General features: G+C 43.9%; 1 protein-coding gene across 1 annotated transcript in view; it reads left to right on the top strand.

Annotated features, from left to right (window-relative positions):
- The window catches only part of LOC106560293 (carboxyl-terminal PDZ ligand of neuronal nitric oxide synthase protein), a 193,744-nt gene extending 179,324 nt beyond the window's left edge, over positions 1 to 14,420 (top strand). Inside the window, exons 11-12 of the mRNA XM_014123046.3 lie at positions 9,977 to 10,322; positions 11,198 to 14,420. Of these exons, the coding sequence (XP_013978521.1) occupies positions 9,977 to 10,322; positions 11,198 to 11,831 (980 nt within the window). The 3' untranslated portion in view covers positions 11,832 to 14,420. The remainder of the gene's footprint in view (positions 1 to 9,976; positions 10,323 to 11,197) is intronic.
- Positions 14,421 to 14,907: the final 487 nt, after the last annotated feature.

The following is a 14,907-nucleotide window of genomic DNA, read 5'->3' as shown; positions in this document are numbered from 1 at the left end:
CCACACACACGGAGAGACAGCCTATGGACTGAGCTAAACGGACCATTGATGAAATGTTATGGCCGCTTAATTCTGAAAATGAAAGAGAGAATGGGGTAGAGATACAGAGGCAGAGAGAAAGGGTTGGGGAGGGAGAAAGGCGGGGGGGGGGGGGGGGGGGTGTAACACACACAGTAACACACTGGCACCTCATTGAGAAGCACTTTACTGTGGGGGGAACTCATAATCCCATCAACCGCTGTAGCTGTAGGTCTAACCTTTTACCTCTGACCTCCCTGTCCAAGCCACAAGAGACAACTCAACAGGAGTCTAGAGAATGAACAGACCCCCTCGTATCCCTCTAGCTCTGTAGTGTACAACACTTATTATTCATCCCCAACACCCACTAATTTCAATGATTCATATTAAAAAACGAGGGTGTGTGAATTATAGATGTTTGGCCTACAATAGCTATGCTCTGGGTGTGCGTAGTGTGTGGCAGGGCTTACTGTTCTGTGGGTCAGGGGAACAGGAAGTCTAGCTCTCTGGGTCATGTCTGGCTCCAAAGTTAGACGTAACTCATCTAAAATAATTAGCCTATTTTATTTGAAGTGCCTCATTTTCATCTCCGGTTAGTGCACAGTGCAGACACTACTTTACTTTGGAACAGTCAATTAAATGAATTAATCGCCACAAATGAGCGTGTTAAATTTAATTTACTACCCAGCATTCAGTCTCGTTCAGTGACTTAAAGGGATAGTTTGACATTTTGGCAAGAGTCAGATGAACTCATGAATACCATGTTTGTCTCTGCATGCAATTTGAAGGAAGTTGAAGGTAGTTTCTGGAGCCATTGGTTTACTAGTTTTAGCGCATGACTGGAAGTCTAGGGGAGCAGTTGCTAGCTACTCCTGTAGACAGAAACTACACTACATGATCAAAAGGAACATTGCTGCGGGGACTTGCTTCCATTCAACCACAAGAGCATTAGTGAGGTCGGCCACTGATGTTAGGCCAGGCTCACAGTCTGCGTTCCAATTCATCCCAAAGGTGTTCGATGGGGTTGAGGTCAGGCCAGTCAAGGCCAGTCAAGTTCTTCCACACTGATCTCGGCAAACCATTTCTATATGGACCTCGCTTTGTGTATGGGGGCATTGTCATGCTGAAACAGGAAAGGGCCTTCCCAAACTGTTGGCACAAAGTTTGGGTTGGCACAAAGTTGGCACTTGACTAGGTGTTATACGGTAAGTGTTGAGCGTTAGGCCTTGGCTAGGCTAGGTTCTCTGCTCTCCCTTTGTCAGAACGCTGATCCATTCAGACCTGTGGTACGTTGTCTCCTACTCTCCTCCACTCAGCCCTGTGGTACATTGTCTCCTACTCTCCTCCACTCAGCCCTGTGGTACGTTGTCTCCTACTCTCCTCCACTCAGCCCTGTGGTACGTTGTCTCCTACTCTCCTCCACTCAGCCCTGTGGTACGTTGTCTCCTACTCTCCTCCACTCAGCCCTGTGGTACGTTGTTTCCTACTCTCCTCCACTCAGCCCTGTGGTACGTTGTCTCCTACTCTCCTCCACTCAGCCCTGTGGTACGTTGTCTCCTACTCTCCTCCACTCAGCCCTGTGGTACGTTGTCTCCTACTCTCCTCCACTCAGCCCTGTGGTACGTTGTCTCCTACTCTCCTCCACTCAGCCCTGTGGTACGTTGTCTCCTACTCTCCTCCACTCAGCCCTGTGGTACGTTGTCTCCTACTCTCCTCCACTCAGCCCTGTGGTACGTTGTCTCCTACTCTCCTCCACTCAGCCCTGTAGTACGTTGTAGAGGTTCGACCGATTTATGATTTTTCAATGCCGATACCGAGGACCAAAAAAGCCGATACCGATTAATTCCCGATTTTTATATATATATATTTGTAATAATGACATTTACAACAATACTGAATGAACACTTTTATTTTAACTTAATATAATACATAAATAAAATCAATTTAGTCTCAAATAAATAATGAAACATGCTCAATTTGGTTTAACTAATGCAAAAACACAGTGTTGGAGAAGTGTCATGTCCTGACCATAGAAAGATGTTATGTTCTATGGTAGAGTAGGTCAGGGCATGACAGGGTTTTCTTTCTATATATATTTTCTATTTCTGTGTTCAGGTTCTAGTTTTGTATTTCTATGATGGAGTTTTGTTTGGGATGATCTCCAATTAGAGGCAGCTGGTCCTCATTGTCTCTAATTGGAGATCATACTTAAGTATGTTTTTTTTTCCACCTGGGTTTGTGGGAGATTGTTTTTGAGTAGTGTATGTTTCACCTCTGCGTCACGGTTTGTTGTTTTGTTCTTTAGTTTATGTTTATGTTTATGTATTGCATAGTTTCACAGTGTAAATAAAATGTGGAACGACACACACGCTGCACTTTGGTCCGCTCATTCCTACGACAACCGTGACAGAATCTCCCACCACCAAAGGACCAAGCAGCGTGCCCAGGAGAAACAGGAATGGACTTGGGAGGAAATTCTGGACGGGAAAGGACCCTGGAGTCAGGCTGGGGAGTATCGCCGTCCAAAAGAGGAAATTGAGGCAGTTAAAGCGGAGCGGCGATATTACGAGGCACTATACCAGCCACGAGGCAAGTGCGAGAGGCAGCCCCAAAAAATATTTGGGGGGGGGGCACACGGGGAGATTGGCAGAGTCAGGTTGGAGACCTGAGCCAACTCCCCGTGCTTACCGTGGGGAGCGAGTGACTGAGCAAGCACCGTGTTATGCGGTGATGCTCACTGTGTCACCAGTGCGCATTCACAGGCCGGTGCGATCTGTGCCTGCGCCCCGCATTTGTCGAGCTAGGTTGAGCATCCAGCCAGGACGGGTTGTGCCAGCTCTACGCTCAAGATCTCCAGTGCGCCTCCACGGCCCAGTATATCCTGTGCCTGCCCCACGTACCCGGCCTCCAGTGAGTCTATTCAGCCTGGTACGCCAGGTGCCTGCTCCTTTCACTTGCCCTGAGGTGCGTGTTACCAGTCTGGCACCACCTGTGCCAGCCCCATGCATCAGGCCTCCAGTGCGCCTGCCCAATCCGGGGTGTCCTGTTCCTGCTCTCCGCACTCGCCCTGAGGTGCGTGTTACTAGTCTGGCGCCACCTGTGCCAGCCCCACGCATCAGGCCTCCAGTGCACATTCCCAGTCCAGAGCTTCATAAATAAAATCTGGACAGTTCCCAGTCCAGAGCTTCCGGGGGAAGTTCCCAGTCCGGAGCTTCCGGGGGCAGTTCCTAGTCCGGAGCTTCCGGGGGCAGTTCCCAGTCCGGAGCTTCCGGGGGCAGTTCCCAGTCCGGAGCTTCCGGGGGCAGTTCCCAGTCCGGAGCTTCCGGGGGAGTTCCCAGTCCGGAGCGTCCGGGGGCAGTTCCCAGTCCGGAACCACCTGAGACGGCCCGCAGTCCGGAACCACCTGAGACGGCCCGCAGTCCGGAACCACCTGAGACGTTCCCCAGTCCAGAGTCTCCGGCGACGTTCCCCAGTCCAGAGTCTCCGGCGACGTTCCCCGGTCCAGAGTCTCCGGCGACGTTCCCCAGTCCAGAGTCTCCGGCGGCATTCCCCAGTCCAGAGTCTCCGGCGGCAGTCTGCAGTCCAGAGCCTCCGGCGATGATCTACAGTCCGGTTCCTCCTCCGATCCACGGTCCGGTGGCACAGAAGCAGAGGGAGCGGGGGGCGGAGCGGTTGGTTGTTTTGTTCTTTAGGTTATGTTTATGTATTGCATAGTTTCACAGTGTAAATAAAATGTGAAACGGCACACACGCTGCACTTTGGTCCACTCATTCCTACGACAACCGTGACAAGAAGAAAGTAAAAATGCAATATGTGCCATGTAAAAAAGCTAACATTTAAGTTCCTTGCTCAGAACATATGAAAGCTGGTGGTTCAATATTCCCAGTTTTTCAATATACCCAGTTAAGAAGTTTTAGGTTGTAGTTATTATAGGAATTATGACGCATCAACTATTTCTCTCTATACCATTTGTATTTCATATACAGTGGGGGAAAAAAGTATTTAGTCAGCCACCAATTGTGCAAGTTCTCCCACTTAAAAAAATGAGAGAGGCCTGTAATTTTCATCATAGGTACACTTCAACGATGACAGACAAAATGAGAAAAAAAATCCAGAAAATCACATTGTAGGATTTTTAATCAAATCAAATCAAATTTATTTTTATATAGCCCTTCGTACATCAGCTGATATTCTCAAAGTGCTGTACAGAAACCCAGCCTAAAACCCCAAACAGCAAGCAAAGCATGTGAAAGAAGCACGGTGGCTAGGAAAAACTCCCTAGGAAAAACTCCCTAGAAAGGCCAAAAACCTAGGAAGAAACCTAGAGAGGAACCAGGCTATGAGGGGTGGCCAGTCCTCTTCTGGCTGTGCAGGGTGGATATTATAACAGAACATGGTCAAAATGTTAAAATGTTAAAATGTTCATAAATGACCAGCATGGTCAAATAATAATAATCATAGTAGTTGTCGAGGGTGCAACAAGCACGTCCGGTGAACAGGTCAGGGTTCCATAGCCGCAGGCAGAACAGTTGAAACTGGAGCAGCAGCACTGCAAATTATGGTGGAAAATAAGTATTTGGTAAATAACAAAAGTCTATCTCAATACTTTGTTATATACCCTTTGTTGGCAATGACACAGGTCAAATGTTTTCTGTAAGTCTTCACAAGGTTTTCACACACTGTTGCTGGTATTTTGGCCCATTCCGCCATGCAGATCTCCTCTAGAGCAGTGATGTTTTGGGGCTGTCGCTGGGCAACACTGACTTTCAACTCCCTCCAAAGATTTTCTATGGGGTTGAGATCTGGAGACTGGCTAGGCCACTCCAGGACCTTGAAATGCTTCTTACGAAGCCACTCCTTTGTTGCCCGGGCGGTGTGTTTGGGATCATTGTCATGCTGAAAGACCCAGCCATGTTTCATCTTCAATGCCCTTGCTGATGGAAGGAGGTTTTCACTCAAAATCTCACGATACATGGCCCCATTCATTCTTTCCTTTACATGGATCAGTCGTCCTGGTCCCTTTGCAGAAAAACAGCCACAAAGCATGATGTTTCCACCCCCATGCTTCACAGTAGGTATGGTGTTCTTTGGATGCAACTCAGCATTCTTTGTCCTCCAAACACGACAAGTTGAGTTTTTACCAAAAAGTTATATTTTGGTTTCATCTGACCATATGACATTCTCCCAATCCTCTTCTGGATCATCCAAATGCTCTCTAGCAAACTTCAGACGGGCCTGGACATGTACTAGCTTAAGCAGGGGGACACGTCTGGCACTGCAGGATTTGAGTCCCTGACGGCGTAGTGTGTTACTGATGGTAGGCTTTGTTACTTTGGTCCCAGGTCATTCACTAGGTCCCCCCGTGTGGTTCTGGGATTTTTGCTCACCGTTCTTGTGATAATTTTGTCCCCACGGGGTGAGATCTTGCGTGGAGCCCCAGATCGAGGGAGATTATCAGTGGTCTTGTATGTCTTCCATTTCCTAATAATTGCTCCCACAGTTGATTTCTTCAAACCAAGCTGCTTACCTATTGCAGATTCAGTCTTCCCAGCCTGGTGCAGGTCTACAATTTTGTTTCTGGTGTCCTTTGACAGCTCTTTGGTCTTGGCCATAGTGGAGTTTGGAGTGTGACTGTTTGAGGTTGTGGACAGGTGTCTTTTATACTGATAACAAGTTCAAACAGGTGCCATTAATACAGGTAACGAGTGGAGGACAGAGGAGCCTCTTAAAGAAGAAGTTACAGGTCTGTGAGAGCCAGAAATCTTGCTTGTTTGTAGGTGACCAAATACTTATTTTCCACCATAATTTGCAAATAAATTCATTAAAAATCCTACAATGTGATTTTCTGGATTTTGTTTTCTCATTTTGTCTGTCATAGCTGACGTGTACCTATGATGAAAATTACAGGCCTCTCTCATCTTTTTAAGTGGGAGAACTTGCACAATTGGTGGCTGACTAAATACTTTTTTCCCCCACTGTACCTTTGACTATTGGATGTTCTAACAGGCACTTTAGTATTGCCAGTCTAATCTCAGTAGTTGATAGGCTTGAAGTCATAAACAGCGCTGTGGTCAAGCATTGCTAAGAGCTGCTGGCAAACGCAGTAAAGTTTGAATGAATGCTTAAGAACCTGCTGCCGCCTACCACCGCTCAGTCAGACTGTTCTATCAAATATCAAGTCATAGACTTAATTATAATATAATAAACACAGAAATACGAGCCTTTGGTCATTAATATGGTCAAATCCGGAAACTATCATTTCGAAAACAAAACGTTTATTCTTTCAGTGAAATACGGAACCGTTCCGTAATTTATCTAACGGGTGGCATCCCTAAGTCTAAATATTGCTGTTACATTGCACATCCTTCAATGTTATGTCATAATTATGTAAAATTCTGGCAAATTAGTTCGCAACAAGCCAGGCGGCCCAAACTGTTGCATATACCCTAACTCTGCTTACACTGAACGCAAGAGAAGTGACACATTTTCCCTACTTAATATTGCCTGCAAACATGAATTTCTATTAACTAAATATGCAGATTCAAAAATATATACTTCTGTGTATTGATTTTAAGAAAGACATTGATGTTTATGATTAGGTACATTCGTGCAACGATTGTTCTTTTTTCGCGAATGCGCTTTTGTTGAATCATCACCCGTTTTGTGACGTAGGCTGTGATTCGATGATAAATTAACAGGCACCGCATTGATTATATGCAACGCAGGACAAGCTAGTTAACCTAGTAATATCACCAACCATGTGTAGTTAACTAGTGATTATGTGAAGATTGATTGTTTTTATAAGATAAGTTTAATGCTAGCTAGCAACTTACCTTGGCTCCTTGCTGCACTCGCGTAACCGGTGGTCAGCCTGTGATTGTCTCCTACTCCTTTCTCAAACTGTGATAACATCTCTGTGAGGAAGGCTGCTTTTGTCTGACTAACAGCCCAAGTCTCACCCACTGTGTGTGTGTGTGTGTGTGTGTGTGTGTGTGTGTGTGTGTGTGTGTGGTGTGTGTGTGTGTGTGTGTGTGTGTGTGTGTGTGTGTGTGTGTGTGTGTGTGTGTGTGTGTGTGTGTGTAGTCACTCTGACAGAAGTGGGTTACTCACAGCTGAGAACAAAGTCTAAAGTTTTTCTTCAGATGAAGAGGAAAGTTGAGTCCATAAAGAAACAGCAGCCTATAAGACTGATATAAAGCTCAGACTGACTCTGTAGAAGGTCTTATCGTCATGGACATTCTCTCTAAGGGTATATGTTAGTAATACAGCCAATTATGTGACTCTGGAGATAAAACTTTTAATAACACTTCAGATAAAACTTTAAATTATAAATAAACCAATTGGAACATTACATTGCATTCCAGTATCTCCCAACTAGACTGGACCCTATGATTCTAAGTTCCAAAGTTGTGGCTAAACTTTGATCCTATTCCAGTGACTAAGGCTTCATTGGGCTGTGGGAGCATCTCAATAGTGTGACCTTTCTCCCTCTGTTCTGTTAACCTGGGTCTTTTTTCTCTGGTACAAAACGTTTCATTCCATCAGGTCCTTCGCTGGCCTGTTGTATAAAGAGAAACCCAGTATACTGTACTGTATATGTGTGGGAGTGAAAATGCACTTACCCTGCATTTCATTCTGTCACTGACCTTTCTTTTGCTCAATAAACGTTTCCTTTCTTACTTTCTCTCTTTCCGTACTCCTCCTCTACTTAAATTGCTGTGCCACACTGTACCGTACTATCATAACAGCTGATTGCCTTTCTAGAATTCTGTCTCTTTCATTTAATTGTCTTTTTTTCATTTAATTATCTTTCTTTTATGTTTTCTGTACTTCATTCCTATATGTTTATTCTCCTCTTGTAACGATGTACGCTGAGAGTTGGGAAGCAAGTTCAGGGAGTGAATACATTTCATAAATAAATGAACAAAACAAGAAACACAAACAACGACGACTGGGGAAGAAACCAAAGGGAGTGACATGTAAAGGGCAGGTAATCAGGGAGGTGATGGAGTCCAGGTGATTGTAATGCTGGTGACAGGCGTGCGCCATAAAGAGCAGCCTGGTGACCTAGAGGCCGGAGAGGGAGCACACGTAACACCTCTGCACTTGAGCAGAAAAAACAAAACTTCGGTGTTAATTAAGAATTAACATGGCAACAATCCCTAAGGCTAGGCTGTAAAAAAACAACAATTACCCCCAGATTCACCCCAGTAGTACATACCCCTCAGGAGGGAGGGGGGTTGAGAGCAAGAAAGGGAAAATAAGAGAGGGGGGGGGGGGGGACGAGGGAGAGATAGAGAGAGGGATACTAGTATGTATTATAGTACAGGGCCAGTCTCAGCCTCAGGTGTAGACAAACAAGCTCCAGCGTCTTAACATGGGGAGTTAATGTGTAATGGAACTGACTATGTTTGTGCTATTTGTTATCATGCCCACCCATACTTTAAACACTATCCTTATTCTATCATTATGCATCATTATGCAGCCTTCTGATAGGGATTCTAGCTAAGAGAAGTGTGGGAACTGCTTTTCTAGCATAAATAGTGGCTGAGAGCTGTCACACAAACACACGCACACATACACACAGAGATAAACAGATGGATTTTCTGTTAAATATAATTATTGCCAAAGTGATGCCGAAACGTTGGTAAATACCCATTACATTGCTGGGAGATTATACATGTGTGTGCGACTTTCTTTATTTTGATAGTTTAGTCAGCACCTCCACACAAACTATTTTCCAAGCACTTCTCTTTAGTCAGGCTACAGAGCATCCACCCCTGGCAAGCCTCTAACAGTGAAAGGAGACATCAGTGTTTGTGTGAATAACCACCTGGATGTCTGCTCTCCCTCTCTCTTCCTCCTTCAAACACCCTTCTTTCACTGCTGATTCGTATTAGCTCACTCTCCAAAGACACACTAATATATTCTAAGATCTCTGGAGCTGCCAGTGTCTTTGAAATCATCTGAATTGCAGCCGCAACACAAAGTGAAGTCAAGGGCACCTGTGTTGTGCTGTCTCACTGCTCTCACTGTTTCTTTCCATATATCTGTCAAGAGATGAGATGTGGTGTTTAGAGTTACAACCCAACCCGGATTTTTAGCCGTAAAGTCCCTATTTGTCCCTATGATGAGCCCGTTAGGGCCCCGGAGCGTTTGTCTGATCAGCGAGAAAGAATCAGGCAGTAAATTGTGTTCCATTGGAATGTGCTCAGTATTCTGAACTCTACATTTTCTCTAGCATATGTACTGGAGGTTATTAGAAAGCACTCTGCATAAGACCATCTGCTAAACGACTTAACTTAGAACTTAAAATGTATTTATATAACGCTTTGTACGCAATGTTTGGAACCCGCTTTACAAATACACTTTTTATTCATTCTAAGCACTTGTTGTGTCTTACTAATTAATGCCTTCTGAGAAATGATTTTCTCCACGAGGTAAGAAAATCTATTATTGTACTGTGGACTGACAACAACCCGCTTCTTTGTGCATTTACCCATCCTGTAATGCATTGTGGTCCCTGTTTCTGCTTCATTGTGATTGGTGAATGTGGTTATGTGCATGTGTCATGCCCCTTGCTTGCATCATGACTTGTTGATGGTTGTGTAACGTGTTGCATCCATATGGAGCGGTTGTAACATTGTGCCTTGTGGCACCCCATTTGCTCATTCTATCACTAAGCCATACTTAAACATGTTTTTGATTTTGCAACATTCTGCAATGTAGCATAAAAGATGCAGTAAGAAATGGAATGTCAGGAGTTTTCTTTTGCTCCAGGTCATGAGATTTAATGTCGTCTATACATCCATTTATATCTGTACCATTCCATTGGTGCCTGTAATGTTCTATGTATCTGAAACCTTTCATTTAACTAGAAATGCCTTGATTGAATGTGCTCTCACAATACCCTCACTTTTATCTTACATGATCCCTCTCCCTGCCTCTCTCCCTCCAGTTGACCAGAGTATGTTTGAGAACTCCAACGCCTCCAGATCTCCAGGCCAGGGGCTCCAGGCCTCCAGGTTGATCCAGGCCTCGGCCCGTCGCTCCCTGGTCACTGCTAACCCTGCCCTGGGTAGCAGCCCTGCCGAGGCCCCCTCCTCCACCACTGTCGCTGGAGGTCAGCAGAGGCTGAAGAACGCCCTGAACCTGGGCAAGGTGGTGGGGGCAAAGGTCAATGACCTGCTGCGGAGGAAGGAACCCAGTCTTCTTGGAGACATTGGGGTCACAGAGGTCAACAAGAACGTAGGAGCAGTCTGGAGCAATATGGAGGAGATGACCCTGGGGACTACTGCCAATAGGTAAGGAGGGATACACACAGTACACATTGCACACAGACACTTTTAGACACTGTGCTCTAGAGAATCACTCCTATATTGGTTTTATTCTGAGTCAAACTGTAGCTAGTTATTTCAAAAAGCAACTTTTCACTCCATATTAAAATCATAACCACGGAGTAAAAGATGTTTAAATGATTCATCAGAGTAAGAGTAGGGTTAGTTAGACTGAAGACAGAGATTAAACCATACACACACACACACACACACACGCAGCCTCGGGTCTCCCTCTGTCTAAAGAGACAGAATGAGCTGTCTGTCTACACACTGTAGCTGATCATTGATCTGTCTGTCTCTTGACTGAACTCGCTGCCGAACTCACATCCTCATCATATAATTGGTAAAACCGTGATGTGTGTTTGGACACTGATGTGTTGAGAAATATGGATTGTGTGTGTGCGTGAGTGTACTTGTGTGTGTGAGTGTGTGTGTGTGTGTGTGTGTGTCAGCGACAGTGAGTGGTAAGTCACGTACAGACAGACTAGTCATAAATGACTGGTATTCTTTGCGGTGACTTACTTCTTATTACTATGGCAATGATAAGTCATCACCATGGCAATATGCTCATTTATGGGGGACAGATAGAGAAATATTCCACTGATAATATAAACACACAGTCAACAAACACACACAATCTCACAGCATGAGAGAGAGATGCGAGCAAGTAAGGGGGTGACGGGGAGGGATTGAACAAATTAGTCATTCATTTCAGGTACGCTTTGTTTATAGCTAAACTACAGAGCTAAAACGGATGTCTGTGCATCTTCTCTCTCACCTGTCTACTAAACAGACACAGAAACACACAAGGATTGACACAGTTCTCTTCTCTATGCCTCCAGTCATACCTCTCTGGACTCCTTCCCTCGTCTGGACCCCCCTCCCCCCGGTAAGAAGCGTCTTCCTCGCGCCCTGAAGACCACCCAGGACATGATGATCTCATCTGACCCTGTCGTCACCACTCCCCCTGAGACCCCCGATCACTCCCTCCTCCCCTCCCCTGACAAGACCCCCCTCATCAGCAAGGAGCATACCCCACCCCAGGAAAAGAGGGATGGAGAGAATGATGGAGGGAGAGACGGATTCACCGGGCTGACTGGCCCTCTGGACAGCGAGAGGAAAGAGGTGGTGGAGATGGAGAGAAATGGAAGTAGTAAGATGGATGGAGTGGAAGGGGATGAGATGGAAGAGAGGAGAGAGCCAGAGAAGACCCAGATTCAGCTCCAGCTCTCTGTCCCAGACCTCATCCATAAGGACCACCCGGACCCCCACAGGTCGAAGACGTCTGAGCCCAGGCAGAAGGCACCGGGAGTGGACACGAGGCTGGCCTCCACCCCTCTGAAGGCTCCATACAGGATCAGTCTGAGTGTGAGTGAGGATGGGCTGATGGAGAATGGCTCCCTCTGTATGAGAGGATCAGCAGTTACAGACACAGAGGAGCTTGAACAACACCCCGACCTGCTCTCCTTTGAGTAGAGACACACATAAACACACACACCACATACATACATACATACATACATACATACATACATACATACATACATACATACATACATACATACATACATACATACATACATACATACATACATACATACATACATACATACATACATACATACACACACAGACAGTGATGTGGTGAGGACTTGGCAGAGGGAGAGGAGAAGACAGAAATTGTGTGTGCGAGACAATAAGAGGGAGAGAGGATGTTTTTGACTAGACCCTAGACTAGGGTTAGGGGACAGAGATATAGATTGAGATGTAGTGTGTTTGTAAGTGAGTGGGAGTTGGATATAGTGGTAGAGGAGTGGATTAAGGAAGGGTGTGAGAGAGGTAGAGAGAACAAGACAGAGACAGGGAAAGAGTATCTATTTTAGCATCATGAAGGGACAGACCAAAGTGGCTTAGAATATTTTCAAGAGAACCAAAACCTCCTGGTCTGCCAAACATTGTTTTATAACCTTGTTTTAAGTCATGTTTTATAGTGTTAATCTTAGAAGATAATGCTGAAGGAAGATTTATACCCAAGGATTCTAGATATCTAGATTTCAAATAAATAATTTCAAATGTCATAGTACCCTTTCATGCTGAGACAGAACGTATTTTTTATGATCTTTTATACTTGTTGCCCCTCAGAAAATGTCAAGCCATCAGCGGTAAATATGAAAACAAAAGTGAACATGACCAGTAGCATAACACAGTTTTGCGGGGCCACCTCGCAAGGTCTTGCGTGGATTGCGGGGGTGTCTGGTACACCATTGAACACGACATAAACACTGATTCATATGATTCAACACCACAAGCGCTTTCTCTGTTTTTATACGCCCACTGTTGTGTTCCTCATTCTCACCCTTCAAGTGGAGGCATGTATTGTGGGATACGTGCGATTGGGTTTGTTTCGCCTGTGTATGTGTCTGGTTTATGTTTGTTGATCGACGGTCATTGTTTTAGTAGTGCCACTCACAGTCCTGTTGTTTTATTTCCTTTTTATGTGTCATCTTTATTTTGTAATTTGATTTGAAGTAATGGTCATTCTGCAACAAAAAAGTTGTAAAAAATATATCACAAACACACACACAGGACACATAGTAGGACAGAATGAGGGGAATGTAAGGCAGGTCTCTCCCAGAGAAAGGAGGCTTTGTCTGGGGCTGCTATTCTCACTTACAGGCTCCTCACCACTCCACTCATCTACTCCTTCTCTTCCCCTCTCATCCACTCCTTCCTGAGATGAACAAACAGGATCCACTATCACAGCCCTTTTATGCTCCTAGCACAGATTGAGATGAATGAGATTTTACACGAGTGTTTCACAAAACTGACCGTAGATCAGTGTGTCAGGGGAACTACTACTCCAATAGAACAATGCTTAGTTATTCTGGGTGGGGTGTATGTGGATCTGTGCTTCTATCAGTCAGCACACAGAATATTAGTCTGGACCCAGTATTTCTGGAATGTAGTAGCCAGACACTGAGACTGGAGGGAGGGGGGGGGGGGACGGGGGGGGACGGACTGCAGGCGACAGCATGAAGATTGATACCATTGGGAGTATTTACATCCAGATTGTTCTTAGCCTATTGTATCAACCGAGTGTTTTCCAAACCGTGGGTCTTGGGACCTGGCTGAAAACGTCAGTGACTAAAAACATGGATTTGTGTGATTGGATGTTGGAAAGGCTATATGTATGTCAATGTGTTTTTAGATAATCTGTTTGATAAGGCAACCTAATCATGATGTAAACTAAAGCAATAATTGATATATTTTAAATGAATCAATCATCGTTTGTAGTCTAGACGGGTGTTGGCATTAAATTGTTATTTCTAAATGAGAACACTAAAGAGGACAGTTGCTAATAAAGCTACATTTTACAGCATCAACACATAGCTTATCTGTATCAATACTATGCTGACCACTTAAGTTATATCAGATCTTCAAATGTGAAGGAATATACTGTACATTTGTGGAAATATTTTTACTACACCTTTATTACGTCTCTGTGTATATGAAAATCGTTTCACATCTTAAGAAATGAATGAAAGTGATTTATTTTGAAATACAATTTAGTCATAAATCTAGTAGAAAATGTTTCTATTTAGCTAGTTGTAAAGACATTTGATTGAAATGGAATGATATCACATACTGTGCATTTGATTTGTTATGATTGATTTATTCATAATTGTAGTTATTGTTTTAAGTTTTGTATTCTACAAGATGTTCAATATCATTTCACTACTCCGCTGTTGAATGAAGGAAAGGAGCAAGGATGATGTGGATGTGTGTGACTGTAAGAGAGAGAGAGAGAGAGAGAGAGAGAGAGAGAGAGAAGCTTGTGGTGTATTTGGACATATGGACAGTTCTGATGAAGCCTTTCACTGGAACAGTTTCTCTATTCATTATTTGTAATACATTTGGGTCACCATGTGTTACAACAAATCTGTGATTTAAATGTTTGTTTTTGATTTATTTAGATTTTATAGTTTTATGATTCTCTGTTTTTTAACATTGGGGAAATAGTTACTCTTGCTACTGGAAAATATAAAGTAAAAAAATGAAATATGACTCCTTGTGCCTGTAACTTATGGACGAAACGGATAGAACTTAGCTCTCTTCTCAGAAGCTTTCCTGTCTATTTCAGGCCATACAGATGTAGGATCTTAATTTGATCACTTTTTTTATTTGCTGAAAAATGTTGCTGCACAGCAGGAAATACAAACTTGTAATGTTTTCGAGGGTTAAAAATACTTCTAACATTTGTAATTTCCACTTTAAAATGTGAGCCTTGATTTGCCCTAACAAAAAATATATCAACCCCTCCAAAAAATGTCCATTAAAGATGCACTATGCAGAAATAGCTTCACCATTTCCTAATTTCAGTTTATGTGACAAAACAAGCAAGGATAGTGTAGAGAATTATTGTACCATTTTCAATAACCAAAAATAGATTATTTTCCGCTGTTTGAAGCTGGTCTACCAAAATGAAAGTAAAAGACTCAAAAACTAAATTTAAGAATGGGAAGCATAGAAATAACGCATATTGAACAGATCT

The sequence above is a fragment of the Salmo salar genome, chromosome 10, assembly GCF_965601325.2.
Source record: "Salmo salar chromosome 10, fSalSal1, whole genome shotgun sequence".
Taxonomy (NCBI): Eukaryota; Metazoa; Chordata; class Actinopteri; order Salmoniformes; family Salmonidae; genus Salmo; species Salmo salar.
Note: the sequence above shows the minus strand (reverse complement) of the source record. Positions and strands in the feature narration are given on the sequence as shown.